Below are 22,869 nucleotides of genomic sequence, written 5' to 3' on the forward strand. Positions count from 1 at the left end.
AGAATTTAAAAAAAGCATTTGAACTGAGTGTATGCATGTTTCTCAATCCCCACCTCCAGTGTATTGGAACTGTCCGTGGAGTGTGTTGGCTTATTGCTAGTGTGTGACGACGTCTCGTTCTTCCCCTCACCATCCGACTTCTCGTCTGAACTCATGGGGTCCAGGTCTGAGTCGAAACCTGTTGGGTAGCCCATTGCCTGGAGAACCTAGAGAGGTAAGATGATGATAAAATAAAAAAAGAAGTTGGGTAGGAAAGAAACAGCAAACTAAAAACTAAAGCTAAAAATGTGGATTCCAATTTCTTTGTGTTGTTTTTGTTGATTTGAAAATCCAAAATGATTAACAAAAAGACACTTACTACTGTACTTACACACATACACAATCTAAATAATGTCATAGGTTTAGTAAAATAGGTTTACCTAAACACTTTAAAGCGAATAAGAATAAATATGAAATCACTTCTTTCCGCGTTATTGAGATCTAATGTCATGTTGTCTAACACGGAGGTGTGTTACTGGCTACTGTAGCTAGCTGAATGGAAATGTGCTCAGTCAACCAGGTACTGGAACATCTTAGATACATATAGTATTTACTAAATTGTTGAAATAACACACTAAATGGGATGAGCTAGATTGTGCAATATGAGAACAAATTCCCACTGATAAATTAATGTCCCTTTTTTGTGTGATGACTCTGTTTTGAACAGACTTTTTTTGTGATTATGTGTTGATGACACAAATGACTATATTTTGAAAAGAAAATACACCGGAAGCAGTACTAAATATACTGAACAATACTGCATGTACTGACATAACAGAGTTCAATCTAACTCACACAATGGTTACAATAAAGCCATTATAATGCACTGGCTGTACAGTCACATTGGTCGACTGTACTGTAAGTCCTCGACAGCACACAGATCAGCAAAGTGATTCAGAACAATATGCATGCAGAAGATATTAGAAGAATGACATGTTGAACCAGCCAATACAGTGAGAGTACAGCAGAGAGAAGAGAGAGAGAGAGAGAGAGAAAGAGAGAGACTGAGGGAGAGAAGGGGATATCAAAAGGTGAGTGCATGAGACAAAGTGAGTGAGAAAGAGAATGGAAAAGGGGGAGAAAGAGCGTTTTATGGGAACGGAGTGGATAATGGATTATCCCAGCTCTGTGCTCTGGAGAGCCTCTTTGTTCACAACCACTTTGGGATTACATGGATTTACCCACCTCCATCCCTACACACACACACACACACACACACACACACACACACACACACACACACACACACACACACACACACACACACACACACACAGACACACACACACCAATAGGCATACGTAGACAGAAATATATTTATAGATACCCACAGGTTTAGATACACACAGGTTTGGCTGGAGCAGGAGCTTAGAAAGTTCTTCAGGTAGCCAAAAAAGAATCATCTGTTTTTTTTATTAGTGGGTCTTTTTATATAATTCCTCTGTTCTGTATGTACAGTATGTCCAAGTAAGCACAAACATATATCAAAGAGGATGTTCTTCTCCTGTCAGTTGCACATACATAACACACACACACAGACTTCACTCCTTTTCCTCCTTACCTTGACGGCGACATGGAGCTTGGCGGTCTTCTTGGAGGATCCAGATGCTTCGTAAATAGTTCCATCCAGATCCACAGACATGGTGAAGACTGGAGCGTGAACCGGGCCCGACTGGGACAGCAGGCGATACTGCAGCCCCGGCCGGATCTGGTTCAACCGCATCAGGGCGTTCATTGGCTGGTTGGAGTCTATGGCTTTACTGTCTAGGACTAATGCAAAACATGGAGGGGGTATGGTTACCATAGAAAGTAGAGCATAGTAGGATTGATTTAATAAGGTTTTGTAGGGGGTGTTCCAATTATCCAGCCGGAATTGGACAGACTGGGCCAATTCAGAGATACTGTAAGTAATAAATCATATTTTCTAAAGGTTTCCTGCACACTTGCTGGTGGTTTTCATGATGAATAAAGGTGCCTCTCTGTTTTCTTTCTCTTTCAATCACTTTCCCCCTGTTTGCCAATATCTAAAAAATGTCTCTCTGTCTCCATTAGTCATGGTTAATCTTCTCCTTGTATGAAAAAAGAGCTGGGGATGGTTGGGTGGCCTACTAAAACGTTAGCAATCAATACTATTGATCTGCCTCCAAGGGATGGAAGGAAGGTGGAAGAGAGAGAAGCACACAGGGAAAAAATAGAGACAGGGAAGAGAAGCAAGGCTTGTCTGTAGACAACCAAATATGATTGCTTCTATCTCTAAGCATTGCTGTTATCTTCTAAGTGGTTTGAATAAAACCAAAGACCAATGCTGTATAAAACATTTGTAAGCTGGTATGTATTCGTATGCCTACTCTCTCAAGTCAAGCATTTCTTTTCTTCCCATCTTTAAATTAGATTGAGGTTAATTAACAGGAGCAATCAGGTAATTACACTGCCATTGTTCTTTCTTTCCTTTCTTCTCGTACCTTTCCTCAGATTCCTCTTCATCTTCTTGATGACGTCCTTGTCATCCATCGCTCCATCCTCGTATGGCCTCTTTAGACCTAAGCCTGGAAAGAAAGCAAGAGAGAGAGATGCAGAGCGAAACATAGAGAGAGTTACTAATCAATCAGTGACTACAAGAGATGTTTATATGAACACATACAAAGGCGCTTGTGTGTGACAGAAAAGAAAGGGCAATGGTGCAGAAAACAAGCAATATGTGAGAAGAAGCATTAATATGGATAAACTCACAGACAAGATAAACAGAACAGACAGGCAGACCAGCAAACAGTCAAACAACGAGGAAGACACATAAGCTCCTTTCCTACATGCACCTTAATCTGTAAATGCGCTGGCAATTTTCCATGTCAGCGTCACGAGGCACCAAAGGGTTCGAGTCAATTTTCCATGAAAGGCACTTTGAAAATTTGCCAAATTTCTATTGTCCGAACAGTCAACAAAAGCAGAAACAATCCTGCATAAACCACGCACACATTTACAACATTTCACAGTGTTTTTTTTTGCTGTGAAAATAAATTACAGTGGAAAAAGCAGGCAAAAAAAAATCATTTTTATGGTGCTTCACATGTCAGCAATATTGACAGTGCTGGTGTGTAGAAAAACTACCAAATGCACCCAGAAAGGTCATGTCATGTGTGAAAAGATTTGATGGTAAGTCCGACCTATGTCCGAAAGCCCTCTGCCTGAACCCAGGAATGCTGTAGGTTTTACGTGAGAGTGAGAGACTGACGGACAAGCCTTCACACAGATTAACAGAGTGAAAAATGGATACATACAAACTGAAAGCCTGCATAGACAGATAATCAGGCACAGATAAGGACAGAAAGACACGTAGAGGATACAGTATATTGGACAGAAGACACACAGGTTGCGGTAGACAGGCAGGTAGACACACCTTCTTTATCAGACCAAGGGTATTTCTGCGATGGTTTATTTGAGGGAAGAGGCTCCATCTCCAACACCTTGTAAATTTGTCCAAATGCCATGAGTCTGAGAGCATGCTGTTGAAGGCAACACACGGTGAAAGAAAGAAAAGCATATAAGATACATTAAAACTATTAACAGTACGGACATTAACAGAGTCAAACTATTATTCCCATAATGCAACTTCATAGTTTGTTTCTTAGACCTTCCCTGCGTCCTAAATGCAGACTTCGTTTTGAAACATCAGACTTCCAGTTTGCAAGAAAAATTGAAATGGCCCTTTAAATCTGATGTTAAATATGTAAATATTCTATTTTTACAGCAGTCTTACTGTGACAGTTTCCTTCATGAAGAGAATGATGAATCAATAATGTACATTTTGTCCTGAAAATCTGTTATAGAGTTAACATTAAATGTGAAGTCAAGCTGCTGTGCTAATGTAGGACAAAGCAGTAGGTGGTAAATTCTGGTCGTAAAACTGAGAGACAAGACATTAAGGCTTCAGGCTGTTACGAGTATAGTATCTTCACAAATATTAGACGGCCATGTCCAAACATAAAAGGACATGGGCAAAGGGTGTACATATGTAAATGAACACTAAATCTCAGCCAGATCTGCATTAACGAATGTCTACACGTCTATAAAAACTTCTAAAAAACACCTTAAGTTATCTCAATTCAATTCAGTTTATTTATAAAATAATAAATAAAATACAAATTAATAAAATGCATGATTTCAACACACATCATCAAGTTTATCCACAAAGATAACCGGAGTAGACAAGCTTTTACATGTTTTCCCTCTTAATATCAATACCATCAGCAGACCAACTGATGTGTTAATGTCTATGTGTTAATTTATCATTCTCTATCTACTGTACACATCCTCAATCTACACAAACAATCCGAAAGATAAGCAGAAACGGTCACAGTGGCCCTCCTAATACAAATCCATTAGGGAGGTAGAGTGCTTTAGATATTCATGAGGCTCGGCGTAGCTCATTGACAGAACAGCTCCCTCTCTTCTATCTGCTCTTGTATCTGCTCCAATACAATTATGCCCATTGACATTCCAGCCTCGTTCAGGATGCCTTCAAAGGAAATGGATGGCAGGATTCACTAAGCCACGCGGCTCAGAGGCTGCCCTGCTCAGTCGAGTGTGTGTGTGTGAAGAAGGACATGACAGCACGCACGCACGCCCACAGTGCATGCATACCAATACGTCCTCGAGGTGTCAGAGATGGCAATAGTTTCCCACACCAATCATTAAAATGCAGCACCATACAGGTAATGCATGCACGCACGCACAAGTGTGTGTGTGTGTGTGTGTGTGTGTGTGTGTGTATGTGTGTGTGTGTGTGTGTGTGTGTATGCATGCAGATTGTGTGGTTGGGGTGGTGATGGGGTCTTTCTGTGTGGTAATAGGCGTGTTGATTACTGATTCCCAAACACTGAGAGCTCAGGGCAAGTGCAGCTGGGTGATAACAACTGTGTCTTTAAGCTGACACGCTACATGCTACAACTGTGTGTGTGTGTGTGTGTGTGTGTGTGTGTGTGTGTGTGTGTGTGTGTGTGTGTGTGTGTGTGTGTGTGTGTGTGTGTCTGTTGGTGTGTACCTGTGCACGGTAGGTAATGGCCTCAGCCTGCTGGTCGGTCATGTTGGCTAGTGTGTTTGTTGGCTCTTTCTCACATGGGTCGTGTAAACCTGGACCACCTGGGGGAAGTGACAGAACATGACACACAAAGTCAGTTTTTGTCACTTTATGTACGGACACTGCAGGAACATTTAATTAGGCTTCACTGTTATAAAGTAAGCAAAAATGGAAATCCTGTCTAATAAAATAAAAGCAACAGGATAATTAACTGGTCAAATTGGCTGGGAGCGATTCAAACCAGTCACTTAATTAAAAAGGTAAACCTTCTCTACCTCTAATTGAGCCAAATGTGTAGTACATTTGAATACTGTAGGTGAGTAAATATTCTCCTGCCAGGGTGGCACATTTTTTCCCTGTAACATCATGACACGGCTATTAGTGCTTTTTAAACATTAAAAGATAACTGTTCTCAGTACATTCTAAAGTAGGACCGTAATAAGCCTCAGTCTAGAAGAACATAACTGGCTTTTGCATCCAAATATTTCTTTTTTAAATGAAACTCAGCTTTCACATACTTTTGAATAATTGGATTTTTGCCAAAGATACACAACATTTTGTAAAGAACCTTTCAGCTGCTCCTAATTAAGATGCTCTGGTAATGATGACCTTCCCCAGACAGCTGTGCTCTGATGGGTCACTGATAATGTCTCGACCTCTCTTAGAGAAACAGCTCAAAAATGTGCCAAGCAGAACCTCGATATACAGTATAATCTCATCTACCCAAACCAAGCACGGTCCCTCACTACGTTCACCAGCGATGCCAATTTGCATGAACACGCACGCACGCACACACACACACACACACACACACACACACACACACACACACACACACACACACACACACACACACACACACACACACACCTCTGTTAATTTCTCTAATAATTCCAGCCGTATATATTCATGCATCCACCATGGCTCCATACCTGGTAGGAGTATGCCTGAGGCCAGACACTCCATGACCCGACGCAGAGCTTCTCCTGCCCCAAGAGGTCTGTTACAGGTGGCAATTGCCTTCTCGCAGATAAGCTCTAAGGGCTGTAGGAACACACACACACACACACACACACACACAGACACACACACACACAGACACACACAATAATAATAATAATTATAATAGATTTTATTTGTAATGCACTTTACATTTGAAGCAAATCTCAAAGTGCTACAGGTAAGATCATAAAAGCATGGTAAGAAGATCGATATAAAATACAAATACTGCAACGACTTGCAGGGATAATTAAAAGTTCTGCTAAAAAGAAATGCACGGAATAATGCACAAATGCACAAAACAATTATAAAAGTTTAAAGGGGCTGAACAATTTCTTTCAATTTCATGTAATTACAGCAAAAGACTCACCCATCCCTTGAGAGGTTCCCAGACAGGGTGTCTATTGCACATGTCTCTAAGTATCCTGAGAACGATAACGCAGGACTTGAGCCCGTTCACTCGAGCCTGAGGGAAATCGAGGGATGGAGAGAGAGGTGAAGAAGGAAAGGTGAAAGAATGCAAAAGGATGCAAAAAGGAAGATTAAACAAAGGGAACAAATTGAGTGCAGTGTGAAAACACACAGATACATACAGATAAACAGCCTGCTTTGCACAACAAAGCCACTTAATGAAGTAATTGCATCTGCCTAATACCCCACAGAGAATGAATATCTTGAGTTTATGACACTAAACATTTTGAATTAGTTTACTAAACATGTTTACTAAAAAATATTGCTCTTAATTGGAAAAAAAATCTCTTGAGTTTTGTTTATGTCTTCAGAAAATACCTGCATTCTGAACTTGTAAAATGTTGTCAGTAAGGAAAGTGAGTTGGGAGAGAGATGGGGAAAGGGTATGGGAGGGGAATCAAAGGGAAGCATTGACATACTGTACAGAGCAGGCAGGTTCACATAATAGCCAAAAAGAAAAAAAGTATCAACCATTGCTTTTGTTGCCTTACGATTCTTCTTACATTTATCTTTTTTTCCAGTCCATATACAGTGCAACATTGTATATAACGAAAATACACTTTTTGTAAACATTTTTAAAAATTGAGAATCTGAAAGTATTTATTCATTAAGTAATGTGTAATATTTGGCAATTTTTGTTCATGATTTGTAAAACAACATCATGCAAACTGAACTGGAGATAAGCGAGCATAAAAACAACGTTTATCAGCCATAAAGTTCATTTGTAATCATTCTAACATAAATTAAAATGTATGTTAGTAAAGTAAAGTCTTTTTTCACACTTCTATCTACTTTAGATTAATCTAATCTGAGTGGGTATAAAGGCGCTGACACACCAAACCGATTATCGGCCGTCGGCGACGTCGGTGACTCAAGTCTGTTTGTGTGTTCCGTGCCGTCGTCAGTTGGAGGAGCTGTCGGCATCCATTTTGGCCAATTTGACATGTTGAATCGGCCAGTGGGCAGTCGGACTCAATGACCAATCTGATTGGTGGAGTACTAGTCCTTGACTAGCGAATCAGTGCAGGAGAAAACTGGAGCTGACAACGCCAGTATCTTCTTATTACTAGCCATCGCATTTTCGTCCTTTCAGCGAGTAATGACAACAATGATCCTTCTTGACTACTATCAACACATGAAAACAATGACTGACGACAGTGTGCTCTGTGTCTCTTTGTCATTTTTTGGGCGACAATACAGATTAGCGCCACCTGCTGTTATGGAACTCCTGAGCTCGAGCACCCACGGAAAATATTGAGCACCCACGTGTGCCAGACTGCCAGTAGGCTACATTCATTTAAAATTAAACATTGCAGTTGGTGCTAAGTGGAGCGTCTGTCATAGTGTGATTGGTTATGTCGCTGTCAGTCTCCATATCCTATTCACTAATCATAGCTTCTCTCGGATGAAAACGCCTCTTTAGTGAAGATAAAAACAGGTGGCATTGATTCTTAATTTCCCACAAAGCTGATCGTGGTTACGTGTTAGTTAAACTTTTCATCTCCAATCCTATCTGTATTTGTGAGAAGTGGCGTTGTCCTGAGTTGAAAGATAGCCTACTTTACTTTATTATGAAGTTAATAGGCTTGCGTGTTCGTGTCGGCCACTGTCCATTTCCTAAGGTTCTGAAATGCAAACATTTTTTGACTACTTTTTTTTTTAAAGGGCATGCGCCCGTGAGCACCCACGGAGGAAAACATAAATCGGTGCCTATGTGTTCCAAGGCACTTTTTTGACCTCGGGGAGCAGACTGATCAGTCTGACTGCCTTTTCTGCCGCCGGTCGGCCCTCGGGTTGGTGTGTCAGAGCCTTAATGAGCACCACAGCTTTAGCGGACAGTGAGTGAATGGCCTCTGGGTGAATCGTCAGGCTACAATAAGCATCAGGCAGGAAGACAGGAAGTGAGTGGGTGCCGACCTGGAACCACTTGGCGTGTCGCAGCGCTGCCAGGGCCAACAGACATCTGTGTCTATCCAGCACCTCCCCCTCTTCCTCCTCAGCCTCCACTCTCTGCGCAGCAGCACCCAACACTGCCACAAAACAATAACAACCCAATATAGAGAATGTAAAACACACACACGTCATGTCTGAGTGTGTGTGTTTGAATTGTGTGTGTGTGAATGTGTACAGACACACTTGGAATTGTGTGTAAATGCACACATACATACACACACATGCATGGATATTTTGGTACATACAAGGTGCTTTTCATGCCATAAAGTTGTTCCTCTCCTTGTAGAAAGCGCTGACTCTCTAAAGGTCACAGATCTGTGATAAATGCTCAGAAACACGTCCTCACTTTTTAAACGGTGTGTCATTTTCAACACTGTGATCAGTCTAACATGTGTTAACTGCATCACATGTTGACATCTCTAGCACATAGTAATGCAGGATGCATTGCCCCTCGTATACATATACTGTGTGTGTTGAAAATTACACACACTATTTAACAGCGATTTTGTCGTTTACATCCATCCAGTCACTGACAAATCAGTGAAAGGGAGAGCAACCGGGGTTACAAGGGAAGCGACAACTTTGTGGGATGGAGAGCCCGCCCACAGACATACACCTAACAAATACCTAAGGAGTGTTTGATTTAATGTATGGGCATTATTGGGACACATCTATTTATATTGCTGTGCCCAGCAAGGTAAATCAATCTCTCCTTCATGTATTTGAGGATTTTATTTATTTTGATCCAGTCTGCACCAGGCAGGAGTCAAAATAGGAGTTCATTTTTCTTCTGGATTACTTAAATGCACTTGATTTCACAGGCTCATAGAGAAATGGTGCAGAGAAAGCAATTCAACTCCCTGTCTGGGCAAACACAGAATCAAGCGCTCCTAAAGTAGAACTAAAATGAAAAAAAAAAAAAAGTCTTTGTAGTTTGACCCAGTCTCACAAACACAACACAGGAGGGATCGAGGCAGGGTTTAGTCAGAGCAACGTGGTTGGTAAAAGAGAAGCATTACGCTTTTTATATGTTAGCGTTTGATTCAAGCCGCCAAGCACACCACAATGGTTGAGTTAGTGAGCTCTCACCAATTCTGCTACTTTAGATTCAGCACAAAATCTATGATGTGCAAGGAGAGCTGAATCAAACACAGCTGTGTATGAATGAGTGCAGTTACATGGGGTTTCTGAAGAGGGTTTATTGTGTAGGAGACCTACTGGAAGTGACATAAAACACACTAAAGAGTCCTTTGGGTCTCTATGAAAACATGACTACTGTAGGTAAATAGTTTCCTCATCACTCTCCCGTGAAAAGAAAATCCTTTCCCAGAAGAGGTATTAAGTTGAAATGTCATATGTGTCCAATGTGTAGCACCATCTATCTCACATTATCCCTGAACTCATCTGGCCATTATTGCAGCATAGCTCCTCTTGTGCATGGAGTGGTGTGTGTATTTGTGTATCTGTGTGATGTATGATGGTGTATCTCAAAGTCTGTCAGAATGATCACAGCTGCATGTGGAGCCGCTCTGCTGCTAGTGAATCATTATAGTCTTTCTCCTCTCACTTGCAAGTCCTCACGCTGCCATCTCAAACGCTCCGCTGGCCGCTCCCTCACTCAGCGCTCTTATTTTATCATTACCTCCTTCTGTGTTACTGACGCTGTCCTCCCCCTCAGTCTGATTTAAAAAATTCCCTTTGCTACCATGTCTCCTCTAATTTACTGTCACAGCACCCTCCCTTCCTCCATCCCTCTGTGACAACACAAAGCAGTGAGCTGTATCGGAGCTCAAGGAGCACGCAGGCAGGCATAACTTATATTCAATCAAATATTTGTACAACTGTACATAGTCTTGTGAAATGTATAAAAGCAAACACAGTAATCCCCATTTCACATGGTGACTGAGTGAAGTGGCAGATAAACTGACCAAGCACTATTTTAAATCAATGTATGGATTGCATAATATCAGATCAGAAGGCATTAAAAAGCTTACTAAAAACATTCTATAAAATGTGTGCACCATGTTGTTGTGCATGAGCTTGTGTGTCTTTCAGAGATTTTTTACAGACTCTCTAATACGTTACTAATACATTTCTGACCAGACATGAGCGCCACATTTGCCTGATGGCATCTGAGCAATTAGACATCCAGTGTCACAGGTATCTTTATTCGTACAAAATACTACTGTGTGTGTATGGCTTCTCCTCTTCTTTCGGGCGTGCGCGAGAGAAAAATACGAGCGGTCTTCTCCGTCTTGCCGTGGCACATGGAGTGATGTACGGCTAACCTGCATGCTATCTCTCATCTCTTTCTGAGACCGGAGTGTCTGGTTGGACGGAAGCCGAAGGATGGATGGGCAGCTTGCTACTGCTCGGTTATTGATTTTGCTGGCCTTGCCTCCCTGTCCCACCTCCCACAACCAATTATAATCAGTTCCTGCTACCCATGAAAAAGGTGTGTGTGTGTGTGTGTGTGTGTGTGTGTGTGTGTGTGGTGGTGGTGGTGGGGGGGGGGTATGTATCCTGTAGCTGTCTGTGTCAACATCAGTTAGGTGAGGTCATACCTCTTGCTAAGGGAAATTAAAACAGTTCTAAAACATACAAATATAATATTAAAATGAAATTGTGTGTTGGGGTGTGGAGTGAGAAAGAGGGAAAAACTATAACTTGTGCGTTCCTACCTCGCCCATTCTTCTTCTCCTGCTCCTGCTCCTGCTTTTCCTCCTCCACTTCCTCCTCCTCCTGCTCCTCCTCATGCTGTCCTTCCTCCCCATTCTCCAACTCCTCCTCTTCCTCTTCCTCCTCATCTTCCCTCATGGCCGGTGAGGTTAGGGTAATCGTCAGTGTGAGTTTGGGCTCTGCTGTAGTTCGTACCAAGATGGCTGCCTCGGGCAAGGAGCTTGCGACCTCATATTTCTCTTCTGTCAGCTTCTGTCATGTGTTAAACAAACATAACTGGATGGTCAGAGGCCAACGTCACAGCATGACTCAGTGCAACTGAAGAAGAAGCGAAATCAATCTGAGCTTACTGCAGCAACAACATCACCAGGTAGAAAAGGAGAAATCAAATCAAATGAATAACATGCATGAGAATTTGTTTCAAGAGAAACTGATTAGCCCTGGAGATACCTGATCTCTTGACAGTTCCAAATGGGGCTATTTTGGTCCCTAGATGTGACTGATATCCTGAACTTAAGCAGCATTTTGAAATGTGAGAAGAATCTTTAACGTGCTTGTCAACACATCATAATGGAGAAAAAACACAGACTTGTTCTAAAAATGTCACATTTGTACCAACACTACAACATCCATCCTGATTTTACTCATGACAACACGCAAATGAATAAAGGGCACTGAATGACAGCTGTGAGATGCATTAAAAAGAAATCATGAATCATGGTACAAGCCCTATCCTCGATACAAATTTTAGAGACAATGTAATGATCTTGTAAACTATGCTTTCACTCAAATAGGTACACACAGACTCACAAACGCATATAAAGTCATGACTGACTATTAGTATTGAATAAACATTTGTGCATGTAAAGTTTGCATGTAGTTGTTTCTGCTGTACCTGATGTGTGTGTGTATTCATGTTGTTGGGCAATAAATCTGTAATCCAGTCCCAGTATGGTGACTGGTCCTCACAAGTTTATCACTTATGTTTGGATTAACACTTGTTTTTTTTGTTCTTTAAAAAACATACTTTATTAATCCTGCAAGAGAAATTACAATATGTGGCATTAATGGTTAGGGTTAGAGTAGGGTGGATGTACTGGATGTACAGTGCTGGGATAAAGCCTGACATCCGGCGTGTGATGCCCCTTCCCTTCTGCTATCTACGTTATCTTTTTTGCGAGAGCATCGTCGCTGCATCTGGGGGCTTAGTGCCTCAGAGGACGGTTGTGATTTGTTTAAAGAAATACAAACCATCCAGAGCGTTTTTTCGCCCTTTCCCCGAATAGATAAGCAATGTAGCCAGACCCTATTCCAGCGCTGACACAGCACTGTGGAGATCTGATGGGTCTGGCAATGTAAGACAACGGTAAGAGTAGTGCCTGGTGCACAAGAGAGGATAATCTAGCCTATTCACTCCTCCCAACGATTGCGGGGGCATTCCCAATTCAAGGCTGGTCTGAGCCAATTCTGCCAAATTACACAAAACTGCAACCAGCTAATGACGACAATCCGCCGCCATGTTTTATTTCTGAAGTCACGTTTGATCAAGCAAGTTTCTGTGAGATCCCAGGTCCCAAGAATTGCCACTCTGAAATTGTTTAGTATAAAGTGTGTGGTCCTCCGTTTGTGTTGTTACGATTAAAATATTAAAATCGGTAATATGTTGTTAATATGTCTGTGGTCTCCCACATTTTTTAAATCAGTTAGGATTTGAAAATCCTCTCCTGTGCACCAGGCATAAGCTTCCAGGACATTAATGGAAGTCATTACAATGTCCTCCAAAGTGACAAAAACAAGTGTGTGTGTGTGTGTGTGTGTTTCTAACACTGCTGCTCTGATGAGAAAATCTGAATCTCTAGTCACTGGGCCGAGACATGAGATTACCTCCCTGCCCACACACAAACACAGAAAACACACACATACTTCCTGTCGTTCTCTCTCTCTCACACCACTTAACTGCAAAAGGGAACGAGCAGAGAAGAGGAACAGGGGCAGAATTTATTCATTGAGTAATTTCTGCACTAGCCAGCCAGTTGGGGGAGTTTTTAGTCTTGCTTTGCCAGACCCTCCTCCAAAGCGCGCCCCACACATAGCATAGCATTCGGGGATGGGAGGAAAACTTGCTCTGGTTTAATGGCATTTCTTTAAACTAATCAGAATCGTCATGGGCGGTGCTAAACTCCGCACAGAGCCACTGCAAAATAGTTGTGCGAGAGAAAACTCAGATTGGACAGATAGTCTAGCTAGCTGTCTCAATTTACCCTGCAGAGATCTGAGGAGCAGTTAACCATAGTCCTCAGAAATCCACCGAATTTAAAATTCCAACACAAAGAAAGAGGAAGGAAATGGAAAATACATGCATCCAGCGGAATTTCCTGCAGCACCGGAGCAATCCCGGAAGTGGAACGCAAAGGATATAGACTAGGGAGTTTTTAACACGTTAGTAGTCATGGCTAAATATTTTGCCTTTTAGAAAGATTTTAAGAGAATGCACAAGTTCACCTGGCTGCCACACTATATATCGAACAAATTGCTTAAGGGATTTACACGGCCAGAAAAAGTGGAATACTATTTAATTCCTAGATTATTTTAACATTACAAGCAAACAAGTTCAAGAATCACTGCATGTAAAAATGATGAAAAATATGTCCTGCCTATTTGTGCCTGCATTTTGGTTGCACTCTGTGTCCTGTAGGGATCCGTGTGTTCAACTTTTCTTTGCCATGACTTGTTGAGGAAACATGACACTGAGCTCATGACGAAAAGCATTAATCACACATGACTCATACATACTAAAACACCTCTCAACTTCTCACTTGACAACATTGCTGTCTCTTGCCTACTTATGCCAACACTCTCTTTACACTTACACATAAACGTATACACACGCACCTAGCAGTGAGAAACCCTCGTAAAATGCATAAGCTTATCCAAATAACTTAATTCTTGACATTGGAGAGGACTGCGCAATAAAAATAGAACTTTTTCGGATTGCATTTGGCAGACTATGACTGAAGGTTTGATACAAGGCTGTGTGTGTTAGCAATATGTTTGGAAGCGAGTGTGTGAGAGAAAACAAAAGACAGAGACTTAGAAGCAGCATTATGTGCCTGTATGCATGCATCTGTGCTAGTCTGTGTCTCTAACCTCTATCTGTGTGGGTAAATTGTGACAGACAGTGTCCAGCAGTGTCTGTGTGGGTTTGTCTCTGCACATCAGCACCAGCTCCAGGTCCATGTCGCCTTTGATCAGGAGGCCTTTGGACACGTGGCCGATCCGCATCACTCCACACAGCACGCTACCACTGCTTGGCTCTCTGTTTTTAAGGAAAAATAAAGGACAAGTAACATTTGTGTCTCATGTGGTTATGAATTCAAGGACACACAAATTTCAATATACAGCTGAGAAAATTCAAACGTTAATATATCCAACAAAATACTGGTAAAGGAAAATTACTTTGTGATGTATAGATTTAAAAGAAAAAAAACACATTCTCACATTATCACATTATCGTCAGTCAAACTCAATCCTAAAGAAGTTTCCAACATCCTTTGCCGAACATAACACCACTTCTTCAAAATAGTTGCAATAGCTGTATGATTAAAAAATAAAATTATTGCAAAATAAGATCCGCCAAGGCAATTCAAGACCTTAAAGAGAAGTAGTAAACCCTTAATAAAAAAGATTCATCAAGATAGCCGACCATGGAGAATGTGCCCAGAGATTGTCAAGTGGTTAAGTTAATTTCCTCTGCTCCTGCTGTTATCTAACTCTATGCCAGAAAACAAAATAAGTGTATTTCCCAAAATGTCGAACCATTCCTCTAACATTTTTGCCGCCTCCTATGTCATGTCAAGTTTATGGATTTTTGTTATTATATAGACTAAATAATCAATCCATTAATACATTAATTAATAATAAAATAAAACATTAGTTTTGGCTCTGTTATTCATCACTACTACCCCACCTGTAGCTGTCACTGGAATCCTCAGTTTCACTGCTTGGCTCATCACCAGGATCGTCCTCCTCTGTGCTGTCTGCTGGTTGGCTGTTGACTTGGCTGTGGACGTCGCTGCTGCTCTGATCCAGCCAATCAGAGACGTGTTTGAGGGCGCACTCGACAGTGGACACCAACTTCTGAACGGCTTCCAGCTCTTGAGAGGAGGGGTAGATGGTGGAGTGTTTCGCCATGACGTGGCGGTCATCGTTACTAAAGGAACGGAAGGACCTCTGAAAGGCAAAGATGAACGAGAAGTAAGTTTTCAAATTTAGTACTTTCTGATTAAAATTGACTGGAAACACTAAAACACACAAACCTGTACACACACACACACACACACACACACACACACACAACAAGGACACCACCGGAGAGAGCTTTTTAACAATGGATTGAGCTTTAATCCATCAAATCGAGCTTTGGCCTCCCCGTTGAAGCTGGACATCTCTCCATCACACACACCCAAATGAAACAAACACACACACATGTTCGCACAATGCTTGCACCACAGCCAAACAGCAAGAAACAAAATTAAGACAAACCCACACTTACTGTCTCACCAACTGTGAGGTTATATGGCGTTTTGTGTGTGTTGCTATCTGCAGACTGCACATGTATCTTTTTTATGGTAAAGAAATCAATTTGTAACTCAGTGACAGCTTCCATTTAATGGCACTGAGTCTGACCCTGACATGCACATGTTAACACAGCTATCAGAAATTCATCTCATATCCTCTCTACCTGTCCAGATTCAATCAGACATTCTGGGCCTGGGAATTTATGTCAGCTCTTCTGTTTTTTCTCATTTGCTCCTTCTTACTCTCTGGGAGGGATCAGGAGGAAAAGACTGGAAGGTGGAGATCAGGTGGGAGGCATCAGACAGGGGGTAGCACAGAAGAGAGCAAACAACAAAAAATAGAAGGGGCATGCCATGGAAGCCAAGAAAGAAGAGAATAGAGGACAGCAGAGGAGGGCTGTGGAAACTGTACAGGATCTTTGAAAAGAAAATAAGGACATAAAATGGCTAAACTGAAAGATGAATGGAAAAGTAAAGAGCTGAAGGACAGGAGCAGGTGCAACTGAGGCTTTTGTGATTCACAGTCTGCAATTAATACCACTGAGATGGATCCCTGTGAATTTATATGAAAAAACACCTTGTAAAATATATGTCTGCTGTTTACATCTTTTAATGTGTCACAGCATTTCAGTGGGTGGCTTTGTTATGTGAGAATTTGTAAACATCTGACCTTTAGGTATTAACTAATGTAATTAAATGCAATGGAAAACTGATACAACGGGGAACTTAAGTGGCAATGTAGAGAACGGATGATGGGATAACCCTTTGCCAGCATAATTACATTGAGAGTGCATTATAATCTATTATCAAAGCACATTTGCAGCAATACACATAATGTACATTATCTGGGGCAACTGTATAATTAATAATTTCATATTAATTCCTCAGTGCTTGGCTATATATAGCTAGCAGCTTGTTTCTATTTGCATTACTTTTGTGTTATAATACACATTTAAACAATATAACTGTAATTCAGTTTTGCTTTATCTGGCGTTATCGTTATCTCTTTCTTCACTTTTTCTCTCTGTCTTTTCCACTCCATGTTATTTTATTTTTAAATATAAAGACATTTAAGATTACAAGGTATTGTTTACATCATCACTTAGTAACCTGAATATGAAGTATGAGGTTCATTTTGAATCATTAGAGGTTATCGCACTGTTAGGGAGCCTGAGGTACATAACCCAGTTCAACATGAGGAGGCTGCTCTCAACAAGCTGCTTATCTCCAAGACCCACATTTCCCTTTATTCACTACACACACTACTCAAAGAGAACCACACACCAGGCATGCTAACTGACAACAGACACACACACACACACACACACACACACACACACACACACACACAACAGAGGAGAGATGACCTTTTTGTTGTAGTATAGTGTAGCTTGAGCACTACTATCAATCTACTTGAAATCCAAGGATCAACTACACACACACACACACACACACACACACACACACACACACACACACCATCCCATTCCTAATTGAACTAGTGGCATTCTCTTTCACCAGAGTGAATGAGATAAAGCTATTAAGGGAATGTAGGACAAGCACGGCACAATAACTGCAGCCTCGCAGCCTGTGTAGCTCAGTATGTAGAGTGTGGCACAAATATTCAGCAGGGTTAGACTCTACATTCCCACTGGGACTCAATTGTGATTCTCCAACACTTTGGCACTGGAGAGACATGGAGTGAATTTAGATACCTTGAAAGAATATGCCAATATTAATATATAATATTTTTATTTGTAATCTTTTGCATGTTTGTGTGTTGCTGCGCTTCCCTGTGTGTGTAACAAGCATAGTGTGTGTGCGCTGTGCACGAGCCTAGGCGCATTTTACTAATTCACTGTTAAAATAACAATGAAATGCTGCGCTATTGACTTTAAACCAGGTTTTTGTTGGTCAATGGCGCGATCACTTCCCGCTGCCTCAAGATAGCAATACGTCAAGAATTCACCTGAACACACCTCCCTGTAAGACCAGCATGCCATTGGCGCAAAGATGGGCGCAGGTGCATTTGCTATTTAAACGACGTGGGCGCTGGACGGGAAATTGACAACTGCGTCGGTGTTAAACTAGCAAAGACACTTGCGTCGGGCTTTGCGCTGCGGGTGCAAGATAGGGCCCTAAATCTACATTTACATTGTTACGTTTTGGTTTTAAAAAGAATATCTTTTGCTACGTTTACACCTTGCGTTCACACTGCTCTGGCGTTTCAGAGCCCCTATACCGGAGAAATTTGAAAACACTTCTGACCCCGTTTTGGTTTGGAATCTCCGGGGTGTGTTGCAGTTTCAACGGCCATAAATGGAGACCTTTGTGATTTCGGTCATGACGTCTCTGAGACTAAGCTACTAACGTTACCATGGCAACTACCAGCAACGGGCGGAGTATACATGCTGCCTCCTGTTTATGCTCAGTATACAAGGATGTTGATGAGATATGCGGATATGTTAGTTTAAACAGAGATTAGTTCTTCTACTGGAGCTAAAAACACGGAGATAACTTTTGGCTCAAGACTCAAAAAACAAGCTTAAAAAACAAAACGTAGCAAGGTAAATGTAGCTTAAGCCTCCTTCACAACATAGGCAACAGGACAAAAGAAATACAATCAATACAGCTTTTAATTGCACTGGCGCAGAGCAACAATCAGTTGATCAACAGAAAATGAACCTACAACAATTTTGATTGATTAATACATAACTGAAATATGAATATTTTCTGCTTATGTGTTTTATATCATTGGAAATGTGTAATCTTTGGATTTTGCACTTAAATGTTGATGCATTCTTCACTGTTTTGTGACTAACTGAAAATGTTATAGTCGGATTAATAGTGAAAATAATTGTTACATAACATTGGGAATCACTGCACTGTTTCTTTATTGAGCTATGAGCTATATTTTCACTGTTTCCAACTGATGTTTTACCTCTTCTCTTTATAGAGAAAATGGTATATTTTAAAAAGTATTGTGCAAAAAAAGGTGATAACAGTGTAACTGTGAGTGTGTGTGTGTGTGTGTGTGTGTGTGTGTGTGTGTGTGTGTACCTTCATGCATGCGTACAATCCTGTGTGTATCTTTATACTTGTGTGCCTTCTCAGAGCAGTGTTTAACAGACCAACAGTTGCAGATTTTATGAGCCGTTGCAAATGCTTCAGCAGCCATAAACCACATTGCGAAGAAAGTGTCCATGTATCATGTGTGTGTGTGTGTGTGTGTGTGTGTGTGTGTGTGTGTCAGTAGTACTTGACCATGGGGGAGTTGTTGCCCAGACGCTCTGATCACCATGTAAATCAGAGCAGTTAAGGAGGACTCACTTACAGGAATCGACCGTCTAGGCCAGCGTGTGCCCAGATAATGTTGCAGACATTTAGACAAGTGACACAATAAGTAAGCCAAGATAAGAAGCGATGAAGGATTTCGCAGTTTCACATTAATTTGAGAGAAAGCTTGACTGAAAATATTAATTTGTTAAAACAAAATGCCTTACCCTGTGTTTTTTTATAACGTTTTTCAATTTTAATGAAAAAAAACTAAAACAGCAAAACATCTCAGAGAAAAAACTGACTTCACAACCTGATTACAAAAACGCACACTCAATCTGTTAAAGACAACACCCTGGTTGTCCTTGAATCCACCCTGACCGGCACATAACCCAGAGGTCAATTGTGCAATATGTTCTTCTGTCCAATTGAGCATGTGTTAGAAAGTGAGCATAAATCATCTCTGTCCCGATGCTTGTAACAACCCACCAGTGTCACTCACTAACAAAATTAGACTGTCCAATTTCAGCACATTGACCTGTCCCACAAACCATGACACATTTACTCCACTATATACATATACATATATATATATATATATATATATATAGTGGAGTAAATGTGTATATATATATAGCCCGGGAAAGGGAAGTTTGGGGTCCCCTGCTGGAGCTGCTACCCCCGCGACCCGACCCCGGATAAGCGGATGAAGATGGATGGATGGATGGATGGATATATATATATATATATATATAGATATATATATATATATCTATACATATATATATATATATATAGATATATATATATATATATATATATAGATATATATATATATATATATAGATATATAATGATATATACATATATATATAGATATATATGATGATATATATACATAGATATATATATATATATATATATCTATATATATATATATATATTTGTATTAGGGCTGTCAGCGTTAACGCATTGCGATTAAGGCCCGACGCGACCAATTTTTTTTAATCGCATGCCGGCATTTATTAATTTATTTTACACTTCACTCGGCTTTGCGTCGTGCCCCCTTTGCAGCACCGTTACTTATCATCAAGCTGCCACTTCCTCGTAACACATCCTCCTACTGCAGGCTGCAGGCATGATGGAGAAACACAGCAGCAATGAAATCCTGAATGGAGCTTTTTATTTTCCAAAACTCGGAGACCAGCACCTCAGCCTGCGGTCTCGCTCTATGCCACTAGCCGGGTAAGGGAACATCCAAAGCGGTGAAACGCGGAACGAGGGCAGGAGTATGAGCTAGGTGGAAAGCTAACGCTAGCCGGCCACCTGTCTCATCCTTCCTGCTTGCAAGTGTCCGCTCATTAGACAACAAACACAAAAAGTACTACATCGTCTAGAAGGCACCAACTTCTAAAAAAATTCACATTTCTATTACACAAATAACCCAATTTAATACATATTCATCTTTCCAGCGGTGAAATATCCCTTTAAGTAATTAAAACGTGTAAGATAAACATTATTTTAGCTCACTGTGGAGTGAAAACCTGGACACAGATCCACATTTTGGCATGCAGTGTAAAAACCAGGTCAGAGTTATTGCATAAATTCAACATCTAGCTCCAAAACAAATTATTTCACTAAAGCTCAGACATCCAAAACAACTGATAACTTTCTGAAGAGCCACATATGAATGATTCACAACCTGTAAAATCGTATGAGGGAAGCAAAAATCAGTTGCCTGTGATTCTTCCCCTCTAGGAATCAGAAACAGACATGCATCCCAGCTGTCTGCAAGCCACCAGCACACACCACCAGCATGTATACCTTTGTATGCCATTGTGCATAGTGCTTTTAGACCACACACTTACCAATTACACTCCATTTCATGCTCCAGTGAAGCCAGATGGCTGGCATGTTACATAACCACATTACACAGCATTTACAACTCACTGTGTACTAAACGAATGTGCACACACACCAACACAAGAAAACCTTGAACATATCATGGCAAAAATGCAACACATTGATCACTAAATAAAGTATGCACATAAAACCTATACAATCAATTACACACAGTGTCTTACACACACATTACTGCCATAACTTCCATCCATCACCACACATTCTGTGCTTAATGCCCTGCAGTCAAAGCATTTTCAGTTCAAGGTGTTGTGGTTAAACACGCACACTGTCAGTAGCGGCTACTTTAGAAGCAACAGAATCCAATGACTCTGCCTGTCTCTTTCAGTCTCTTCCTGGCTCATCTTGTCTCTCTGTGGCCATCTGCTATAAATTACACAACCCAATGCCAAGGACAAGACTCACTTGCACAATATCAGCTGTGATTGGAGTCTCTATACCTGTGACGGGTTTTGTTCTTCAACAATCAACCATTTTGGAACATTGTACTGTGTGTGTATGTGTGTGTGTGTGTGTGTGCTCAGGTCATGCGCCTAAGGAGTTTATGTGCTCTTATTTTTAAAGTCTGTGCCTTAAGTGCATGCAGTGCTGGGATAACAGCACACATTACAAGGTATTGTGAGAAGAGACTAAAAGATGAGGGAGAGAAGAGAATGACAGAGAGGTGGAGCAAGCCTCCGAAAGTAAACAAAGGACCAAAGCTGAGAGATCGACAGAAGGAGAAGCAGGGAGATAAAGACAAACTGGATTTTAATATTTTTAGCCAGCCACAGAAACAAACGTTTGTTTGTACTGAAGTTGACAACACAGACCAAAACATTCTCATAGTAAAACTACACTAAAACCCAGAAAAACAAATCACCACCCAATAAAAGCATATTTCAGAAGTGGTAAATGTCACACCTCTTTAGCCTAACATGAAACGTAAAAAACATAAAGTAAAGTTGAAGGAGAAAATAACATCAAAAACTTCAAAACCCATCACAAAATGGCTAGGAGTGATGGAACAAGCAACACACACACACACACACACACACACACACACAAATATAAAAAAAGCCCAGTGCCGTCTCTGTAACATCCAACAGCCTCTGGGAGATTGCATTAAAAATTCATCCTGTGATTTATCTGCACTCTGCTTGGCAAGCCGGCCCGACACACTCCGCTATCCTGTTTTATTGTGCGCTCTCTCTCTCTCTCTCTCTCTCTCTCCATCTCTCTCTCTCTGTGCAGTCACACACACATACATAAAAATATATATGAAAAATCATCTAGCAGCAAAACAACAAACAGGCTGTTCATGTCATGCCAGGCCTCTCAAATGTCCTGATAAACATTTGATAAACATGGATACATGGAAAAATAGAAAAAAAACATCTACACCCTTTGAGTCCTTTAATGTGTCGGCATGGTTTTAAAGGTTTATAGTCTGCCTATAAAATATTATGACCGGACCGCTAAAAGCAGATGAGGCGACATTACATTGTTTCTGGCCATACTATTACAGTATTGAGTATGGCCATATCTACATCAGGGAAATACCAGAACACCATAAATTAAACCTAAAATGATGTCATATGGAAGAATGAAATGAAATGTTTCCCTGTTTTGACAAAAGCTTTTAAATCTATTCTATTTTTGGCAATCAGGTCATGTCTTTTACCAACTGTACATCAAAGATGCTGTAAAGATGGGAGTATTTAGCATTTAACATAATATGAGAAGAAGTGGAACTGAAACCACAAAATTGTTGAAACTTTCCACTTGGCGACGTCTGAAGTGTCTTCTCCAGAAACAGTGAACTAATGATGACATGTACCAGGACCTAGCTATACAACATGCCAGACAAATACAAATAATCAAGCCAAAATGAGTATATGT

At 40.8% G+C, this 22,869-nt stretch overlaps 1 protein-coding gene across 4 annotated transcripts in view; it reads right to left on the minus strand.

Moving 5' to 3' along the window:
• strbp (spermatid perinuclear RNA binding protein) overlaps positions 1–22,869 on the minus strand; it is an 84,997-nt gene that overhangs the window by 12,544 nt on the left and 49,584 nt on the right. For all 4 annotated transcript variants that reach the window (XM_078272318.1, XM_078272316.1, XM_078272317.1 and 1 more), the window contains 11 exons: positions 15,183–15,445; positions 14,363–14,531; positions 11,218–11,467; positions 8,501–8,613; positions 6,483–6,578; positions 6,046–6,157; positions 5,078–5,175; positions 3,434–3,539; positions 2,502–2,585; positions 1,601–1,809; positions 54–206 (listed from right to left, as the gene is read on the minus strand). In XM_078272318.1, the coding sequence (XP_078128444.1) occupies positions 54–206; positions 1,601–1,809; positions 2,502–2,585; positions 3,434–3,539; positions 5,078–5,175; positions 6,046–6,157; positions 6,483–6,578; positions 8,501–8,613; positions 11,218–11,467; positions 14,363–14,531; positions 15,183–15,445 (1,653 nt within the window). The remainder of the gene's footprint in view (positions 1–53; positions 207–1,600; positions 1,810–2,501; positions 2,586–3,433; positions 3,540–5,077; positions 5,176–6,045; positions 6,158–6,482; positions 6,579–8,500; positions 8,614–11,217; positions 11,468–14,362; positions 14,532–15,182; positions 15,446–22,869) is intronic.

This window comes from Sander vitreus, chromosome 16, assembly GCF_031162955.1.
Source record: "Sander vitreus isolate 19-12246 chromosome 16, sanVit1, whole genome shotgun sequence".
NCBI lineage: Eukaryota > Metazoa > Chordata > Actinopteri > Perciformes > Percidae > Sander > Sander vitreus.